At 41.4% G+C, this 20,253-nt stretch overlaps 2 protein-coding genes across 2 annotated transcripts; one reads left to right on the top strand and one right to left on the bottom strand.

Moving 5' to 3' along the window:
* The first annotated feature begins 2,577 nt into the window (after nucleotides 1-2,577).
* Nucleotides 2,578-17,615, top strand: disp2 (dispatched RND transporter family member 2). Its single transcript, XM_061062241.1, has 10 exons — nucleotides 2,578-3,518; nucleotides 7,486-7,630; nucleotides 7,844-8,121; nucleotides 8,903-8,932; nucleotides 9,031-9,154; nucleotides 9,673-9,788; nucleotides 10,436-10,527; nucleotides 11,272-11,369; nucleotides 11,619-11,777; nucleotides 12,700-17,615. The coding sequence occupies exons 1-10, from the start codon at nucleotides 3,427-3,429 to the stop codon at nucleotides 16,030-16,032; spliced, it is 4,467 nt and encodes a 1,488-aa protein (XP_060918224.1). The 5' UTR covers nucleotides 2,578-3,426; the 3' UTR covers nucleotides 16,033-17,615.
* On the bottom strand, nucleotides 17,606-20,181 carry rpusd2 (RNA pseudouridine synthase domain containing 2). The gene is made up of 3 exons (XM_061062242.1): nucleotides 19,494-20,181; nucleotides 19,075-19,371; nucleotides 17,606-18,950 (listed from the first exon to the last, which is right to left on the bottom strand). Exons 1-3 carry the CDS (start codon nucleotides 20,118-20,120, stop codon nucleotides 18,141-18,143), a joined length of 1,734 nt encoding a protein of 577 aa, XP_060918225.1. The 5' UTR covers nucleotides 20,121-20,181; the 3' UTR covers nucleotides 17,606-18,140.
* Between the last annotated feature and the right edge of the window lie 72 nt (nucleotides 20,182-20,253).

Genomic DNA, 20,253 nt, shown 5'->3' with positions numbered 1-20,253 from the left:
CTTTAACCAAATAAAAAAGTTTGTACGTCAATCAAAATGTTACTAATCAACAAGAAAAATAAAAATATAACACTTTTTTGACTCACCTTCGTTGTTAACAGAAAAATCTAATGATTTGATCACAAAAAGGTTTAAGGTAGTTTATTTTTCATTCAAAACATTGGATTAAAGTAAAGTTTTAACTTGCACAAACCCAAGGTGTCTACGGAGTGAACCGAAGAGCTGTGTATTCATTTATTTATAGGAGGTGCAACACTAACACAATGTGCCCACCTGGTGGCAGCAAACCACCTCCTCTCAGACAAAAAAAATCACCCACAGAAATCCATTTGTCATATTTAAAAGCCATTTTACACAAGCATATTATTTTGCTCTTTGTTTCCACACTGACTTAATGGTGCATTTCCTGCTTAGCTCCATTTATCTGACTGTGTTGTGTTGTTTTAAAAAATCTTGGGGCTTCACTGTGGCGTTAATGAAGCCTTTCCCTTCCCATCACTGTTCACTAAGCACAGATCTGTCGCAGGAAATTACCACAGCTGTCACCCCCAGCACCAACCAGAAGCCAGCCTCTCATTAAATGGGCCTGGTATCCAGTACAGACTCTGGATGTGTGTGTATTTGGGTGTTTTCATTCTGTGTGTGTGTGTGTGTGTGTGTGTGTGTGTGTGGGGGGGGGGGGGGGGGGGGGGGGGGGTGGGCCAAGCAACTAAGCAGTGTTAGTTAATCAGTGTCTGAAGTCAACAAGTCATTATACCTGTCAGCTGCAGAACAGGCTGTTCACTAAACCCAGAGCCAACCACCAACACAGCAGGGCCTGGTTGATTCTGAGGTACAAAACACTCCAAATTCAAGCAGGAGGGTCATAAAGATCCCAAAGTGTGTTCTCAAACCGCTTTAACTGTAGTTCTGCCATCTAACAGCTCTGACAAGGTCAGGCCAGAGGCTTAATTGACCATATTCAGTGTGTATGACTATGAACCAGTGCAAACATAATAACTCACTGAAGCACTAAAAGATAAAAAAAAATTAGGCTAGATAGTTGAAATGAAAATAAAGATATCCCCCTCCCCTGTCTCTGCTTCTCTTCTAAAATAGACTTTGATGTCTCCTGCAACACTTTATCACATCCTCCTCATCCTGATCTTTGCTGTTCTACCAATAAATCATTTCATTTTCTACCCCCAAGCTCGCCCCCTCACACACAAGATCCCAGCGCCATGATTCATATTTATAACCAGAGCCAGACCAGCGGCCGCCTCATTAGCAGCGAGTCACAGAGGTCTGCTGTGTCACAGTTTCTGCTTTCATTTCTGCCGCTCAGCTCTTGGCTGGCTCTCAGTCCTCTTATTAATAAGTAGCCCAAAGTCCTATTAGGTTTTCTTTCTTCTTTTCTTGTCTCTTCTCTTCATGAGGTAAAAGCTAGAAAAATATGTGGAACATTTTTTCCCCTTTGGGAAACAGTAAAGCTTTTTTTTCTGTCTCGTAAGATTAAGAATAAAACGCAATACACATAAGTATACTACAGGAACTCCCTGTCAATCTTCCTTTTGCACAATCCACTTCTAAACCAGCTTATGTCATGAAAATCTCTTCATCCGCAACACAGTACATTTATGAAGGAGGATTTTAACATAGCACATTTTCTTTTAGCCACACTTCTTTACTGTGCTTGAACACATTCCAGCATGAAATAGTGTGCTAGGTACACAATGACATGGACATAAAGTGTAATACACAACAACATGTGTCTAAACCCAAGGACAAAAATAACAACACACTATGGGCCATCTCTTGACTGCACAGCTGCACAGATGTTGTCCCGCTGCCTGTAAAATGCCGTTGTATTTTGTAAAATGTTGCATTTTATGAAATATGATTAGGTTTCGTATTTTGTTGTTGTAGTGTTTCGAGTCTTGGCCACCATAAAATGACTGTAGCTTTAAAACAAAGGAGTAGATAATATGATAGATAGCCTGTACTCAGGAGCATACTCTATATTAAGGCACACATTAGAAAGATCAGTCTTCAGTCATATACCTTAAATTATAACAGATTTGGGATTTTCTTTTTCGTTACAATGCAATAATACTGATAGCAAGCCATTCAACATGAAAAATAATTGTATCACTTAAGATAAGATAAGAAGTATATATTAATCTTTAATTTGGTTAGAGAATATAACTAGGCTACTGACAGCTGAACTTACTATTGATTTTAACCAAATACACATATTACCTCATGTCTAAGTTGTATGAATATACATTGAAACTCCATCTGTACCTTGCTGCTCTGATTTTCTTAGTATTTTAAAAGTTTAATTTTTAGTTTTGTCTTCATATGTTATCTATCTATCTATCAGTTGGGGGTTTCATCCATCCATCCATCATGTCTGATGATGTGCTTAATTTACTGTGTCTGTGAATAACTGGTCACACAACATGGTCCAGCTTCTCACGACTAGACTACTTTCTGCAATCTGACAATCCAAACCTTGATCATATTAATTGCTTTAAATGTAGCCTATTTAAAAGCATTTTTTCCCCTTATGAACAGTCTTCATACACACTCTTAAACCTTTTATTAGTTATGGTGTTTTATTTTTCTTTATGTATAGGAACAATAACAGCCGGTCACTGCTCATAGGTAGAGTCTTGTACCTGTACTCAAATTGTAGAGAAAGGGTTTAAATAAGTTGGCATGGCAACGATACGCCATCACGTAGAATCGCCTTGAACCAATAAGGACGCAGAAAACGGTCACGTGTTTTGGGAAGTTTGTAAAAATACTTTCCTAGCTTAGATTAGCTGGCGTTTCTAAAAAATATCAGTCCCAGCTTTATTATAACTTTTTAGTTATTATTAATGGTTGTTGTTTTTCTATTTAGCTCGTTTAGAGAGTAAAATTTGGCTACTATCTCTACTATGGCAAAAAAAAAGAATAGCCTAATGCCATTTACCTGAACTCACCTCATTAAGATGTAGCACACTCACATTCAAGTTTTATTGTAATAAACAACTGGAGCTCCCAACGAAGTTAGGCTATTACGTCAACTAAACACTGCATCATTCTCTGTTTATAACGTTCACTAACCAGCAGCTGGGTCTCCCGTTCGAGTCCACGAAGCCTTCACTGATGCTCACTCTCTCCGTCACTCTGCGCTCCAGCACCGCGGCCGGTTGGACAGCGACCAGGCAGCGTCCTCAGCATCACCGTGGCTCCTCCAATCAGAGCGCAGCTCGAGGCAGATTAACCCAAACAGCCCCGGTGCTGCTCTGTAGTAGCAGCCTTAGAAACAAGCCCGGACCCCTGATCCTCGTGGACCCAGACTGGGCAGGTGGAAGCTGCTTGGTTAACCCGATTTCAACAACAGGACATTTATAATTACCTTTTTTTTTTAATTCAGTTTCAATCCGGAATCGGGAAATGGAGGCTTGCTCGATGATTGGAGAAAGCACGGATGCGATAGTGATGGATGATTCTCCTACAGATGAAAGAGAAATTCAGGCACGCAGAAGGTGGGCTATCTTTCTCGTATGTTATTGTTTTAATGCTTCGTTTGTAACTTCACTCGTGGAAAAAGAAATAAGATTCGTAGTAAAACATGAATGTGTTTTATACCCTCCGAGCAGATGGGAGTATTATTGCAAAAGGCACTCAATCCAGCTGTGTTTATGCTGCTGACAATTGGATTATGAGCAGGATATGGTTTCTGCTGTTCTAATTTCCCCATTACAGATTATTACAGTAAAATCTTGATTATATTGCACTGGTTGTTCTGCTAGTGAAACTACAAGATGCAGCTATTCTCAATGTTATTTTGAGACTTTAGATTAAGTAGCTACATTTGCAACAACATTTGCAGCAGGTCAATTATTGTTAGGCCTACTTTACCCAGAAAGTTACACTATGTCTTATTTCTTTAGCATGATGACGAACAAGATAGCCTGTGCTCTCAATGCCTCCTTTAAAATATCATATTACAAACGAGCTTTTATGTCTGTGCAAAAGCAATCTCCTGCAAAATACACTGTCTCGCAGTTACACTTTAGTGAACATCTGTGAAATCATCCGGGTGTCATCAGATTCCTGCTTGGATCAGACTGCATCTCTGAACCCTCTGATGTCACCCTGCCACTCACTCTTCAACACAGGAGCTCCAAAATGAAAACAAGACTGAAGGCAGCTGAGGCCTGCCACCCCGACACAGTTTAAATCTCCACACAAATTCCTCTCGTGGTTTCTGTTCCTACACATTAAAGGCAGATCCTGAAGTTATTATCCTCTAATAAATGCCCCCGTAGAGACCTATTTTGTCTTTTTATGAGGGTTAACATCTTGCCTACTTCACATATTCTAACCTAGTGTGTGTGTGTGTGTGTGTGTGTGTGTGTGTGATTGGCAGTTTCTGAGATATTTGAGGACAGAGCACTGAATGAGATCGAGAGAGTTGATAAAAAGGGACGTGCTGGAGCAGGAGAGAGGCATACAGAGCTAAAGGCAGACAGAGGAGAGAGTAGCAGAAGCTGACAGGCTTTTTAATCCGATGGATATGAACCGTAGTCTTTTGAATGCCTTAAAGCTGTCTCATAACACTGTAAGATTATTGCTCATTACATTCTGACAAACATAACTTAGATATAAAAAAACGTTAAAATTACCTCAACTTTAACCAACTACTACAAAATAAGGTTAAATTAGGCGATTAAGCTATTTATCTAAACGTATAGCTTGTATGTGCCATAGGAGATACTTATGGATCATATATTTTATCAGGCATGTAGCACTTCCCCCTCTTTACATTCTAATTCTCTTTCATAGCACACCATCTCTTTATAATTCTACCTGTTTAGAGGGAGAGCAGTTGAAAGAAATACAGTAAGTCTCACCCATGTGGAGGTAAATAATGTTCTTTATTAAAAATGATTAACCTGTTTGAACTTCGCAGTCATTTTTGAAGATGTAGTTTCTGGTTCTGCTGATTTAAACATTCTTTATAATTTGAGGAGATTCTAATATTTCTTTCTACCCTCATTACCAATTCCTGGCTGTTGTGTGTATATTGTTTTTTTAACTCAGTGCATCAAACGAACAGCAAATGTTTGCAAGAATAATGAAGTGAACTTTTGTTTTAGTGTATACAATTTTCTTCTCTCATATTTTTGAGGTCATTACATTTTCAGTGAGCTTTTATTTATCCTGGATGTGAGGAGGAGCTGGTGACACCTTCCTGGATGTATTTTTGTATTCATCCAATGATTTATTAATGACATCCACAATTACTCCCCTTGGAAGTGTGTGTGTTCTTTTGTTGACCAGCCTGGTGAGAAACCATCAAAGAGAAGTAATAGGTTTCCTGGTGTCTGTAGTGGGGAGGCTCACAGGCACAGGTTACGTAGTACACACTTATAATTCAGGACAGATTTTTAACTTGTTCACTTGGTGGAGATAATAATGCTACGGTGACAGAAACCGTACTAAACTAGTTGACAATGTCGGCTTCCTGATACTTTATACTGCTCATTAGGCTAAACCAGAGGACAAACATTAACGTGTTGTCTAAAACCGGCTGAGTACTCCGTGTGGGTTATTTATTATTTTCATAATTTTACTTTCTTTGGTAGCACAAAAACAAAAAAAACAGAGAATCACTTCTTCCCTCGCCATTAAACGGCTCCATAATCCCTCTGCTGCTGTAAATCACCAGCTCAGCAGATTTATCATCATCTGCGTGTCGTATTATGGGATGCAAATAAAACTGTGTGAGGTCATTTACGCTCTGTTGACTTACTCCGTTGTCATGGTGACAAGACAGGAAGTGCGGTTGCATCCAGTCTTCTGTGCACAGACAAGCATCTGGTAGACTAAACAGACCTAATTTCTTCTTCACTGAGATAGAAGCAAAGGATTGCTCTGTAGTTCAGTCTGGTTTGTTTATTTTATACTGAAAGTGAATATCATGAGAATTTAGGAAGTTTTTCTGACTGAAAAGCAATTCTTCTAATTCTGTTTTAACACTTCTATCTATCCCATTAGAATAAATATGGAAAAAACTGTATTTTTTCTTAAAGTTTAAAAGGCATTAAAGACAATGAGGCTGTAGAGCACAGGGTTCTTTGAACCTAATGCTTACACAGACATGCTAATATTGTACGAATGAAAAAGAGGCTAAAATGATTATACAGATGTCATTTGTACATCTGTGGGCGGCAGTAGCTCAGTCTGTAGGGACTTTGGTTGGGAACCGGAGAGGTGCCAGATCACTTCCTGAGCACTGCCAAGGTGCCCTTGAGCAAGGCACCAAACCCCCTCCCCACCATCAGCTCAGGAGCGCCCGCTGTGGGCAGCTCCGTCACTCTGACATCTCTCCATTAGTGCATGTCCATAGGATCCTGTTTGTGCATGTGTGTGTTGCATGGTTAACAGAGTGTAAAAACAGACATTTCCCCTTGCGGGGATCAATAAAGTAAATCTTAATCTTACTATTTTTAGTAATTAAACATGTTAGCATGCTAGGATATCATTTTTAGCACTCGTAATTAAGTAGAACTGAAGCGGATGGTTACATCATTAGACTTGAAGTTACTTGGTGATAAACAAAAACAAATACATATTTGACTTGATAACAATGATAGAGAAGTAAAGCATCACTCGAACCAGTGCAGTTCATAGGAGGACAACAAAAATAATCAACACATTTTACAGAAAATCATCCAATAGTTGTGGAGATATTCCACTTGAAACCACAAATGGGAAACTCATGATGGTACTAGTAGAAAAGTAGGAAGATCAACAAAGTTACAAGGGCACATTGTCAACCCTTAATGTCTGTTCAAAAACTGCACATCAGTGACATTGGTCAACCTGGACCAATCAACCAGCAAACCAGCCACCTAACCTCGAGCGATAGATACGCTTTATTATTTTTTTGAAGTTTCATTATTGGAGCTGAGAGAGTTGTACATTAGAAATGAATGAGGAATATTGTATCATTACTCTGTCAATCCAAGGGTCTCCTTACTGCTGCCCTTACCAACCCGGCTTATGTTACATGTCCTGGAAAAACACTCACCTCTCTGTGACATGATGTGATAACAGTCTCTCACTTTCTGTCCCACCTTCTCCCTCCTGCTTTCTTTAATTACAGGGCCTCATTCCCTCCTGTAGCCACAGTGCAGTCACCAAAAATTCATTTTCTTACCTCATTAGTTGAACTTTCCCCGCTTTGTTTTCTGTGAAATATGAAACCATACAAAGAAAGTGAGATGTCAAACATCGTGTAATAAGAAAATAAATATTGCTTGATCAAAGTTTAATAGTATGACCTGCTGCATATTTGCACTTTCAATGTAAAATAACCTTCTGTGTATTTCTCTCCTGCTTTTCTGCCCATCATTCTTCCGCTCCTGCATATTTTCTCCCTCTTCGTTTTTTCTTTGTCTTTTCCTACCTCTGGCCTTCCTGTCACTCTCTTCCTCTCCTCAGTGAGATCCCTCGGTTGTCTTTGTGCCCTCCTGACAGCGAGAGTGATGCTGAGGCCCAGTTGACAGTCATCCAGTCTGAAGGGGAACTATGTGACAGCTGCAGCAGCCTCGGCAGACCTTCTTCCTCCTGCCAGCTTTATCACCAAGTAAGCCTGAGAGCTGTGTGCTGTGTAAGGAAAGATATCTCAGGAATCATTAAAACAGAGTCAGAATGTGTCGAGAAACAGTTTGCAAATAGATTCAGGATTTTTCAGGTAGTCTAAAAAATCATTAAAAAACATTGAGTATATGAAAATGTCCATAATCCGAGTAATTTTCCTTCTCTTGTTTCTTTCCCAATCCCATTTTTTTTTCTTTAGGTCCCCCAGTGTCGTCAATCTGGGCACTATGATTCTTCACAGCCAAGAAAAAGTCCCCACTGCAGCCATTACAAGCCAACCAAATTAAAGACCTGCCAAGACTGTCATTCAAACAAAACAGGTCCTCATGCAGAAGGAGGGGGAGTGAATGAAGTGGGACACAGTTGTAGTTCAGCCCATCAGTCGTCCCGTCATAGCGCTGTGAGGTGCCACTGGCTGCATGGGTCAAATGAGAGCGGGGCACAGAAACCAAAGCAGAGACACGTGGTGACCGTGAGGTGGGTTTAAAAGGAAGAGTACAAATAATGCGGAATCAGTTTATTTTTTAAAGGTTGACTAGAGGAACAATGACACCCTCATATCGATTGATTTATGATAGGTTAAAAACAGCAACTGCATATCTTATTTTAGCTTAGAGAACTGTAAAAGGAGGAACCCACTTTACTGGCTATGTAAAAGGGTTAAAAAAAAAAAAAAAAGTAGAGCCAACCAGCATTTCTAAAGATCACATTTGAAAAGTTATTTGTTTTTTTATTCTAACGTCATGTACGCTGTTTTAGATCACAGTCATTCCATGTAAATTTATATGCAATGTGAAGCAGCGAGCTAACTTAAGTGTGCTAACATTAGCCTGCTAACACAACAATGCAGGCCACAGGAAATTGTAGCTCGAGCCAAGGACAAAAAAAGGAAAATACTCAAGTTTTTTGATTAAATGGGTGTCCTGGATCATGTCTTTATGTAACATTATTACACTGAGACTAACATTTCATTTTCTTTATGGATTAAACAAATAATTTATTTGAAAAATGAGCGTTAGGATTTTGGGTAGGCAGATTTTCTCTTTCAGAAAGAATCAGGCTAACTTTCCTTCATTCCAGTCCTTATGCTAAGCTAAGCTAAGCTAAGCAATAGTTGGATTTGTTTCATATTTAACAGATAATGTGGGGGATGTCCATATGTTTTTTATGGCTTCTGATTTTTTGTTTCATTGTTGTTGTTTTTTTTTTTAACAAATAATGGTTGAATCATTAAAATGCCTTTTCCAATCATTAACAGGGAGGGAAGTCTCTACCGCATCGTTAGAAAGTGAGTACTGAAGTATTCAATGTAACACCTTTTGTAATTGTAAGGATTCTTTTGTTGCTCACTGGTGGCTTCTTCTTTGGTGATGTTTTATTTGGCAGTTATTCCCAGTTGATAGTAGACTATCCATTAGCTGTGTTGGTTGGTTGTGCTGTGGTGCTGCTGGGATGCTCACTGGCTGGACTTTTCATTGGTCCACTTCCAGACTTCTCAGACCCGCTTCTGGTGAGTCTCAAAGACATACACAGACACACACACAGCACACATATCTCTTCTATCAACCATTTGTCAATCTACCATACAAACCTCCTTCAGCACCTCAGGCTCGTTTCTCCAATGACTCGTGAACAGAGCCGCATCCATTGACTTCAGTCTTATCACAGATTCAATGAACTGCACTGAATGAGATCACGCTCACTGTCATCTTAATTAAATGTATCTTCTGACTTCTAAATCGCAGGCTTACAGGACAAACACTGATTAAGACGTTATCTTTTAAATGCAACATGTGATTTACAACAATCAATTCACATGAGCTAAATATGATCTGGGTGGAAAAGGGAAAACCTCAAACCTCACAAAACCAAACAAGCTTATTTTTTCATCCTTGTTTAGACAGCAATGTGAGGGGTTTTGTGCTGCTGATTGACTCAGTAAACCACTTCAATGCATTTATGATCATCAGCATCCTCACTACAATTAGCTTGTTTGGCTATTTGGTTTTTTTGTGTGTTCTTTTTCAGGGCTTCGAGCCACGGGGTACATACATCGGAGTACGCCAGTCCAGTTTGTCTGAGCTGCAGAAGAATACAGGCCCGGGGAAATCTCTGTCTCCTCTACCACAGCAGCTCAGTGAAAGGTCAGTAGAGACATTCAGTAGAGCGCAGTCCCCCTCTCTCTCTCTCTCTCTACGGAGAGTGTGCATCTGAGTGCCACACACACAATGCTCCACGAATGGCCGTAGTTGTTCATGTGAATAAAATCGTTTTAATTATGAGAACATAATTTAAATGTGTATTTAAAAATGTTAATAGAAAAACACATTACAAAAGAAAAATTCATCAAACAACATATTAATGAATTGGATTATAACCATTTTGTTTATATGTGAGAATGAGTATTTTCTTTATTGACAATAAAAGACAGTTGGATGGGGCAGTTCACTTGGGGAGATAAACACTCTACCAACTGAGCCACAGCTTCCCCTAATGGCTAATTGTTTTGGTTTTCCAGCTGAAGCTTTACTGTGCTCATTTCCACTAAAAGCTTTCTAATATAAAAGTAAAAAAAAAAAAAACTGGACCTACATTTGCAACAGATTTGCTGCCATATCTGTGCTGTATTTACAGCAATTGCACTGCCCCCCAGAGAGGCCATAAACACACTTAACTGCTGGTTTAAACGATAGCTTAGATGATACAACACATACTAGTTTAGATCAGAAACTAACGCCAAAAAAATCATACATTTATGTGTATTTATCTGTACTACTTTTGGTGCTACTAGTGGAGACAGCAGCCATGACCCGTCCAGGCTTCGCATTAAGAGGATGCTGGCGAGAGATTCATCACCAGACACCTTCCTGTGTGACACCCCAGGTGTGTAAATGATCAAAGTTTTCACTTTAAATGATGTTAAATTAATTATGCTTCAGTGATTGCAGAAAAAAAAATCACAGATTTCTATAACACATTTACATAGAAGTTGAGAGGGATATGTCACACTGCTTGGCAAATATTTTTAAGCAGAGAAATGACAATGGGTAGGAGATACTATTGAAACTTCTGAATATGTAAATAATGTGAGCTGATGGCAAAGTGCTGCAAGTCTTGTCTGTAAGAAATCAAAACTCCCAGCACACAACATAAAACCAAGAATGACAGATTTTTAGTTACATTTAAATGTAAGCCAAATAGTTTGATCTTTAGAAATGAATAATAGCTTTTAGAGCAGCTTCAAAAAGAACTGTTCATCCGAATGATTTCCACGAGGACATGATCACAGATTTTGTTTTAGTGCTCTACTTTGAAATAGTGTTCTGGTAGATCAAAGACGACACTACAGCATGCCTTAGAAACACACAGGCAGCTTCCTTCATAGATTTATTAGTAAATCAAAGCCTGAGGTTTTTGATTTCATGACGCCTAATTTGTATTCAGAATCATGTTACACACAGATTTTTTTGTTTCCCTAGTTTTACCTTCATCAATGTATTCACCTAAAGCCTCTTTGAAACAGTTAAAAGAATCTTGACATTGCTGTCTTACCATCCAAACTAAGATGATTCACCGCTGGCCATCTTGTTCCATGTGTGTTGAATCCATCTGTCTCTCTTCATGCAGGTGAGCGTTTGGCTCAGTTGGTGTTTCGCTCAGAAAACTCGGCCAGTCTTTGGAGTCTAAAGGCCATCCACGTCATGTGTGAGATGGAGCAATCCAGGGTTAGCTCTGACTTTTTCAGCCCTCCGTCACACCTTTGCTTGTCTGCCTCATGCTCCTTTCTTCACCTCTTTAGTCATCAGCTACTTTCAAATTTCACTCCGTCTTCTCGTTTTTGTAATGCCCTACTCTGCCCTGTAAAATAAAAACACTTAATGTGCTTAGCCTCATCTGAAATCCATTGAGTTTTTGTTAATTTGTTTCAAGGTTTGGCAGGTGTTCAATAAAAATGTTTCTCTCATCTGATCCAGATTCGCTCCCAGGCTCAGTTCCAGGACCTGTGCCAGCAGCCCGTGAGGGCGGAGGCTGAGGGAACATCCAGAAGTGCTTGTTGTCCGAGCTGGTCTCTGGGGAATTACTTGGCTGTCCTTACTAATGCCTCCTGCTGCCTCAGTCTCACCTCACACCAGGTATTGAGGCTCTCGCATTTTCATTTTGTGTTTGCAATGTTTGTTGGTGTTAGGGCCTCAGAGCATTTTTTTTCGCTCTTACATTGCATGTATTAAAACTAATGCAGTTTGAAATCACTTGCTATCTTCCCATATTTTAGATGAAAAGGTTGATGCCAATGTCAATTATGTACAGTATAATAAAGCTGGTTAGCTTAGCTTAGTACAAAGAATTCAAGAAGGAAAAAAGCTAACCTGGCTGAACCTGTAAAAAAAACAATAACCGGATGATTGGAGCCATGGATAAGTATATTTGAAGTATTAGTGAAGGTTACGGTATGCAGTGTGTTATTTTGGTGTTTTGGATTATTGATTTTTATATAATTTATTGTAGGATTGTATTGAGTAGGGGGAGGTCACATGGGTATGGACGGAGATGTGGAATTTATTTAACTCACCTGTTAACCTATTGTTCTCAGTGGAAGAGAGAGGGTGAGCTGGGTCGCCGTATTTTTTGTAGATTGCTATTGTTTCTGGCTCACTGTGATTATGAGTTAATGCACGTTATCATAAGTTGATTATCTTTTTTTGTTAACAAAAAGTCAAACTTATATTCGTATCACAGTATTTTTTTTTGGAAAGCGCGTCAGACAAGATATTAGGCCCAACCTAAGCCTCTCAGGGGCTTCATTGTTTCGGAAAGTCGCTACATGGATGCGCACATTCAGATCTTTGCATGGAATCAAACTTATTGCTAAACGTTTCAGCAGAAAGCAATTTAGCATAAGTGCACAAATGAGAAGTTGAAGTTTATGATGCAGGACAAGGTCAAGTAGATATGAATAAGGAAACATTATTTACATCACTTTGTTATAACAGAACCCACATGACTTGTTTGCCCATGTAAAGATATATTCAAAGTGTTTTCTCCATTTTACCACAGGTGTCTGAGTCTCTCAACCTTCTCCGGAAATGTGCCCCATACTATCATGAAGGACAGCTAGTGGAGGCCTGCGTTGCAAGACCAAAAACTGGCAGCTGTTCCTCTGTCCCGTCCCGCTGTAAACAATCCCATGTGGTGTTCCAAATCCTGCACTTCCTGGTAGATAAAGACTTCCTTGGGCCGCAGACAGTCGAGTACCAAATTCCTACGCTGAAGTACAGCCTTCTGTTTTTACCCGTCAACAAAGGGGAGCACATGATGGAGATGTACATGAACAGCCTTGAAGGCAGGGATCTGACATACAACAATACGACTATCACTGGCATGGACTTTGGCATTAAGCAGTCGCTGTTCAAGTATTATCTTGCTCGAGATTCGGTATACCCGATCCTAGCGGTTGTATCTCTTCTTGTCACTATGACTCTTTATCTGCACTCTCTCTTCATAGTGGCATTATCTGTAATAGCAATCACAGGCTCCCTCCTGACCACCTATTTCTTCTACAAAGTAGCATTTCGCCTTGCATTCTTCCCCCTGGTCAACCTCTCAGCAGGTCTTATTCTCCTGGGAAGCTGTTCCAATCAGGTTTTTGTCTTCACTGATTTCTGGAATTTGCAGTTATCTCAGAATCCCGAGGCCTCGCTGGAGAAGAGAGTAAACAGAGCGATGCAAGAAGTAGGATATTTGATTTTGGCGTCAGGGTTTACTTCCAGTGCCGCTTTTTTCTCTGGTTATCTCAGCAGCATCACAGCAATCAGATGTTTCTCTGTTTATCTAGGAAGTGCCTCGTGTATCAGCTCAATCTTGGCTTTGGTTTGGCTGCCTTGCTCTTTCATTTTGCGCGAGCGCTACACACAAGCATCCTCTGCATCGGTAGCAGTACAGGGATGGAAACCATGCTGCTCCAAAAACCCTGGCGGCTTCTGGAATACGAGCTCACGCAAGAGATGCCTCTTCATTCTTGGGCAGAAGCTGCGAGAAGTAAAAAGAGGTCTAAGTGACACCTCCAATTTATTATTTATGAAAATCCTGCCTTGTGGAGTTGTGAAGTTTAGGTACATTTGGGTGTGCTGGTTTGCGGTGCTCGCTGCTGGGGGCATTTACATGACTTGCATTGACCCAGGCATGAAACTGCCCACCTTAGACAGCAGGGTCACCCAACTTTTCCGCTCCAGTCACCCGTTTGAAAGGTACGACTCAGAGTATCGCCACATGTTTATGTTTGAGAGACAGAGGAATGGAGAGGATAAACCACTTACAATAAGGCTTGTTTGGGGTGTCACACCGACCGATAATGGGGATCACTTTAACCCAATGAGCAATGGCTCTCTGGTTCTTGACCCGTACTTTAACATGAGCCGTCCAGATGCACAGGTTTGGTTGAGGGACTTGTGTGCAAGGGTTCAGAACCAAAGCTTTTATTCCCCTCCATCGCCTGAGGATAAAGATGATATGACAAATATCTGTCTTGTAGAGCAGCTAATACATTGGGTATCTGTGAGACAATGCTCAGAGAGTAATGACTCCCTCCATTTTTGCTGCAATGAAATCCCTTTCCCTTACCCCCCCAGCATTTTTGAGAACTGCCTCAGTATGATGCTCGCAGAGAGGTATGCCGAGGGCCATCTGGCTCACAGCGGAGGCCTGTTCTTCCAGCCAGATGGCAAAGTCGCTGCCCTTGTGTTGGCATTCGGAACCACATACCTCTACAGCTTCAACTTTAGTAGAACCAGTGTTTTCTACAGAGAAATCCTGACATGGTTTAACAGCGAAATATCAGGAGCACCACAAGGGCTCAAGAACGGATGGTTCAGCAGCCATCTGTCTCTTTTTGACTTGCAACAGTCTTTAAAATCAGAGACTCTTGTAGTAGCTGGTTTCTCAGTAGCGCTCACATTTGCTTTGCTGCTCTTAACCACTTGGAATATTCCACTAAGCATTTATGGGACTACAGCTGTAGGAGGCAGTGTTTTTGTCACTGTAGGCCTCCTTGTTCTACTTGAATGGCAGCTAAGTGGCATTGAGGCTCTGTTTATATCAGCAGCAGCAGGGCTGTCTGTTGACTTTGTTGCCAACTATTGCATATCTTATAGCCTAGCCCCGCATTCAGACAAAATTGGAAAAGTAGCACATGCCACTAAAAGGATGGGATGTCCAGTAGCAATAGTTTCTGGTGCATTTTTCTCCATGGGGATTATCATGCTGCCCTCCACCGCCCTGCTCTTCAGAAAACTGGGGATCTTCCTGTTTTTGGTTAAATGTGTAGCATGTGGATTTGCAACCTTCTTTTTCCAGTCCCTTTGCTGCTTTTTTGGACCCGAAAGAAACTGTGGAATGATTACGCTGCCATGTTGTTCGGATCACAGTGACAGCGCTCTATCTTCTTGCTCTACAGCAGAGCCTGGTTCTTCGTCGGCCTCAGCAGCTAATGGGGCCTTTAGCAGACCTAGACTGAGCAAGAGTTATGACAAAGAAGCAGGTGGGTATCTGTACCCTAACCACCAACGTCAGCAGAGCCAGAAACAGACGGGAGTAGGATGTGGGGGGCCGGAGCAGTACGAGCTTCAGCCCTTAGCTTATCGACTGAGCGACAGCTTTGAGAACAGCACCTGCACCAGTAAGCTGTCCAACCGGCCCTCTGTGCTCTCTGATGAAATTGAGTTTTGTGGGAAAGATGTGGACAAGAGTAGCGTGGAGGGGGACAGCGAAGGGATGTGCAGCCACCAACATAAGATCTGTCAATCACCTCCAGCCCTCCAGACTTCATCTCCGTACAAAGAAAACACCCTGCGCCCTACAGGCCTGGCACAAGAAGATGTAGCCAAGGACAAGCTTCTCTGTAAAACATGTAAAGGTCAGTCTAGTCGGATGAAGAACTGGAGCAATACATCCTTCTCCTCATCTTCGAGCATTGAGGACACCATTATCAGCCACACCATGGAGACTTTTGACCAACTGTCACTCTGCAAGGACGAACAAACAGCAGAGCAGACACTTCATCAAGGTCATGACTCAGCTGAAGGGATCCTCTTCTCCCAGTCTCAGAGCTCTTGTGAGGGCTTGGAGGACTCTAATGACACATGCCTGAGTGAAATCAAACCAGGGCCTTCAAACACGCAGCAATATCAAAGAGAAGAAGAGGTACAGTTAAGACCAGGACATCTAAATGGGAGAAGAGATACACTTCGTCTCTCGCTGAAAGAAACAGTTTATGAGACTAGTAATAAGGAACGTTTCAGTCAGAGTGAAGAGGTGGTTATACTACCCAACAGTAAACCAGACCTGCCGGACGTTTGGATAAAGAGAGATGGACAACGAGAGGATACATGTTGAGCAAAGTTTGGAGAATCTTTGCAACACAGTGCATTAAATGCTCTAAAATTATATTTTAAAAAAACTATTGAAGAATTTTCGTAAGCATATATAACACAAAATAGGAGCCTACACTGTTAATTTAAAGGAAATATAAGCCAACTGCAAATGCAACACACGACAGCATGTGAGTTCAGTGTTGCTGCTAAGGTTGTCACAGTGTATGTTGGAAATTGAAAAAGGTCAGAGCATGTGTTTCTTCAGTCAAAAGGTCGAAACAAAGCATGAGCTGTTGATTTTCACGAGTAAATTAAAAAGGCACCTTTTTTTCTTTGCACCAATCTCACACTTGAAGAAACTTAAAACTGCTTTGTGCTGTCAACGAAAGAAGTGATACTGCAGAGTTTACTTTGTGCCTGGAACACCTACATAACCTGGCTAAATACAAAAGTAGTGCTACCCGTGTGCAACCACTGGCCTTTCCTCATACAAGAAATTACCTTAATGAGCCATAAACATTAACAGACATTTGACTGGAAAAAATAAATAAGTATATGTATAAAATACATGAGAAATACAGAAAAGCTTCATTCAGTAGCAAAAATCTGCCACTACAGTCAGTGAACATTGCACTGTATTGCAATATGTAAAGTATGTCCTTTGTGACTTTGACATTTAAAAACAGAAACCTACAGTTAGTAATGTGTCATTTGTAGTGTCATAGCTTGTTTGCAATAAGTGTCTTATTGTCAATTTAAAAATCCTGCTGTTTATTCCAGCTTCAGTGACAAAATATACAAAAAAAAGGTTTCTTATACAGATATGACGTTAAATGTGGGTTTATACAGTTGCTGGAATATTTGGGTGCACATTTCAACATTCTTCTACTATTCTCCTTAGTGGATAAAACCTATGTTTTCCTTTTCACAGCAGTCGTTGAACCATCAAATGTCACTGCCTAAACAGCTAATGATTTGTATATAGACCTTGCTGCAGCACTGTTAACAGAATATCTGATGAACAAAAAGCCTTCACATACGCACCACAGGTGAAATGTCACGTAAGCTGATTTTGTGCATCTCAATATCATTCAAATAATTGTATTTATGTTATGAACAGCATGTGCCAAATGTCTTATGACAGCTTTTTTTTTTACATGCTGAAACAACTGAAAATGTGTGTTTTTTGTGCAGAGGGTGTGTCCTATAACATAGTAAGTAAATGAGAAATGTGTGTATGGTCCCTAGTGTGATAATAAGTATATATGTCAAAGCAGTGTTAGAGGTGATGGTGGGTCAGACATGGACAAGAACAGACTTGTGTCAAATGTGCCTCTGAGCAGAGTTGTATTCATGCGTTCTCTTTATAAGAAGTGTTTGCTTTTGACTTCTTGTCTGTAACATCACAATCCTTCAAAAAGCCTTCAATATAAATCACCGAGCAGAGAAACCAGCCTTAGAGACACATGAAAGCAACAACACAAGCTTTGTATTAAGAAGAAATAATTAAAAAAAAAAAAAAAAGGTCCTAACCATCATTACTATTTGAAGATGCCAATGCTGTTAATTTTTTACAAAAGAAATAAAAAACACATTTTCCTGCGGTTTGGATTTTTTATTCATTTCAAATCAAGGTTGAAGCAGCAGATAGATAACAGGCAGAAAGGATGGCATTAAGTTAAAAGGACATTCTTTTCACAATAAAAGAGCCCTGAAATTAAAACAAATACAACTCCTTTAATTCATATTTAAGGGAGCCTGGAGCTAAGAAAACTTACTCCTCACTTTATCCTAGTTGATAAAGTACACAATTAACTAAAAAGTGAAGCCTTGATGTTCCCTTCAGAGAAGTCACTGAAAAAATATCAATAAAAATGCTTCCCACTGGGCGCTGGTGGTTAGTGCGTGCCCCATGTATGGAGGCTATGGTCCTCCAAGTGGGCGACCCAGGTTCGAATCCAGCCTTTGTTTCCTTTCCCGCATATCATTCCCTACTCTCTCTCCCTGATTTCCACCTCCATCCACTGTCCTGTCTCTCCATTAAAGGCACAAAATGCCCAAAAATAAATCTTCCCACGTTTTAAAAGGATACTTCTACATTTTTACAATGTAGCGACGGAAATTCGTCAGTCAGTTGAAGTCAGCTTCCACCCAGTCCTCTTTTGCCCAGTCAGGTAGAGGCGTTGAATATTCAAAATCAGGTCCTTTGTAGCGTAAGGCATGGAGATACATGATGAGCTCCCTCTCTGTAGGATCTGGTCGGACTAGCTTACATTCACTGCAAAGCAGGTCTCTGGTCCCTGGAGGGTCTTTGTGAGTCAACTCAGCGGCTTCTCTCTGATTTCCATTTGAATTGCTTGGTGGCGGTTGCAGCGAGGTGTTCTTAGTGTTTAGGTCTGTGCAGCCCGGCGTAAGGTCATTAACTGTTTCACTGCTATCAACCTGTATCTGAGAATTCTCCTTCTTAGGCTCAGAGGTTCCATCTAATTTATCTACGTTCTTAGGCGTCTCGTTTTTCCCAACCTCTTGCGCAATCAAAATCCCGTCATCTGGTATATCCAAGAGGTGAAGACTCTCCTGAGAGCGATGTTCCTCCACGAGAGCCTGAAGTAGCTCTTCGTTACTCCTCCCCACCACTCCCCCCTTACCCCTGTGAGGACCCCAGGCTGAGGACCCATAGATTGGATCATTGAGGATAGGAAAGCCCAGGTACTGGAGGTGAACCCTGATCTGGTGTGTGCGGCCAGTCAGGGGTAAACAGCGCACCACGCTGGTTTTCCCGTTATAGTTGAGCCTCTGGAATACAGTTCTGCACTCCTTACCTGTCGGGTCGACGCGGCAAACACCGATTTTAAATGAAACGACCAGGATGGGCTCCTCACAGACCAGCTCACCCTCTGGGAACTCCCCATCTACCCGACACACATACTCCTTTTCAAGCTGATAAAAGAACAAACAAAAAAAAAGGACATTCATTTAGAAAGATCATTTGATAAAAGTGATGCATTATCTGATGTGGATTTAAGAATATCAGCAGAGAAATAACAACAGATTCTGAACACACCTCTCTGTTTCGCACCAGCTGGTCCAGCCTCTGTGACATCTCCAGTGTCCTGGCGAACAGCAGCACCCCAGAGGTGAGCCTGTCGAGCCGGTGGACAGTGTGCAGCTCGGAGATGCCCCGTTCTTTCCCGAGAATAAAAATGACGGTGTTGTGGCGGAAACGGCCGCAAGGGTGGACGGGGATGGAGGCGGGCTTGTCGACCACCAGTACTTCACCGTCATCCACAAGGACTCTTAGAGGTGTGCCAACGACGGGGGGCTCGTGGCGGTGCACAGTATTCCTCATATGGTCATTATTCTGTTGAAAGATTAAAACATTTACACTGTTTCAAACAAATACTGAGATTGAAAATGGGTTGATTAACAAAGTGGTGCCAGACCTTCCTCAACTTGGGCACATGATAAACAGATGATACTGACCCTGAGTACCACAGACAGGTCTTCCACAGGTGTCTCGTTCAGCCGGATGCGACCCTCTTTGCAGGCCTTTTGGTAATACTCAATGGACTCCGCTCTGAACTCACTCTTGAACACATCCTGGAGGCTTTTTCCAATCCACCGACCTTTGCAGTACGTTTTGAAGTCAAAGTAGTACGGACGAACTTTGCGCAGGCCACCTTCAAAGTAATATGAGGTTTCGTCGAAATGCTCCCGGCTGAAGCTGACCCCCGGGTTCCGCTTCTGTGGTGGTGGGATGTATCTCTCACCCGGACGGAGCTTCTTCCCTCCCGCTCCTCGTCGCCTCTTCCCTCGGTTCCTAGACTCCGGTTGGTCTGTCTCGTCGCTTTTGCGTTTCCCACTTTCTGCTGCCTCTGTCGTATTCGTTTCCTCCGCGGACACCGGGCTGTTTACCTCTGCGGATCCGGCAGGATTGGTGGCTGCCTGCTCCATCGTCGAGCTACGAAAATGACAAAGCAAAGCCCGGGAAATGTTTTGAAAGGAAAATGTGCGATATTGTACTTTGTGAATGGTGTCTTCCGCTTGAGTAGAGACGACCGGCAATAGTTTACATCTTCTTAAACCTCCAAACGACGCGCTCACGTGCATTACTTTCTCGCTAAAAGGTCCTTCACATCGAAGGCGCGTTCTGATGACGTTTATGTGTAGTCCAACAAGTCCGATGTGTAGTTCCAACGGCCAAAACTACTTCTTCTATTTCTTTTCTTTACCGAAAACACTA

This window comes from Labrus mixtus, chromosome 18, assembly GCF_963584025.1.
Source record: "Labrus mixtus chromosome 18, fLabMix1.1, whole genome shotgun sequence".
Classification (NCBI taxonomy): Eukaryota; Metazoa; Chordata; class Actinopteri; order Labriformes; family Labridae; genus Labrus; species Labrus mixtus.
The sequence above is the reverse complement of the archived record's forward strand: the minus strand, read 5'-3'. Positions and strand labels throughout refer to the sequence as shown.

Bases quoted from the DNA above. Each gene is read 5' to 3' on its own strand.
- disp2 (XM_061062241.1), top strand. From the start codon at position 3,427: ATGGAGGCTTGCTCGATGATTGGAGAAAGCACGGATGCGATAGTGATG. The intron at 7,631-7,843 runs GTAAGCCTGAGA...TTTTTTCTTTAG, and splicing joins CCTGCCAGCTTTATCACCAA to GTCCCCCAGTGTCGTCAATC. The intron at 10,528-11,271 runs GTGTGTAAATGA...CTCTTCATGCAG, and splicing joins CTTCCTGTGTGACACCCCAG to GTGAGCGTTTGGCTCAGTTG.
- rpusd2 (XM_061062242.1), bottom strand. From the start codon at position 20,120: ATGCACGTGAGCGCGTCGTTTGGAGGTTTAAGAAGATGTAAACTATTG. The intron at 19,372-19,493 runs GTCAGTATCATC...ATCTTTCAACAG, and splicing joins ACCTGTCTGTGGTACTCAGG to AATAATGACCATATGAGGAA. The intron at 18,951-19,074 runs GTGTGTTCAGAA...TTCTTTTATCAG, and splicing joins AGCTGGTGCGAAACAGAGAG to CTTGAAAAGGAGTATGTGTG.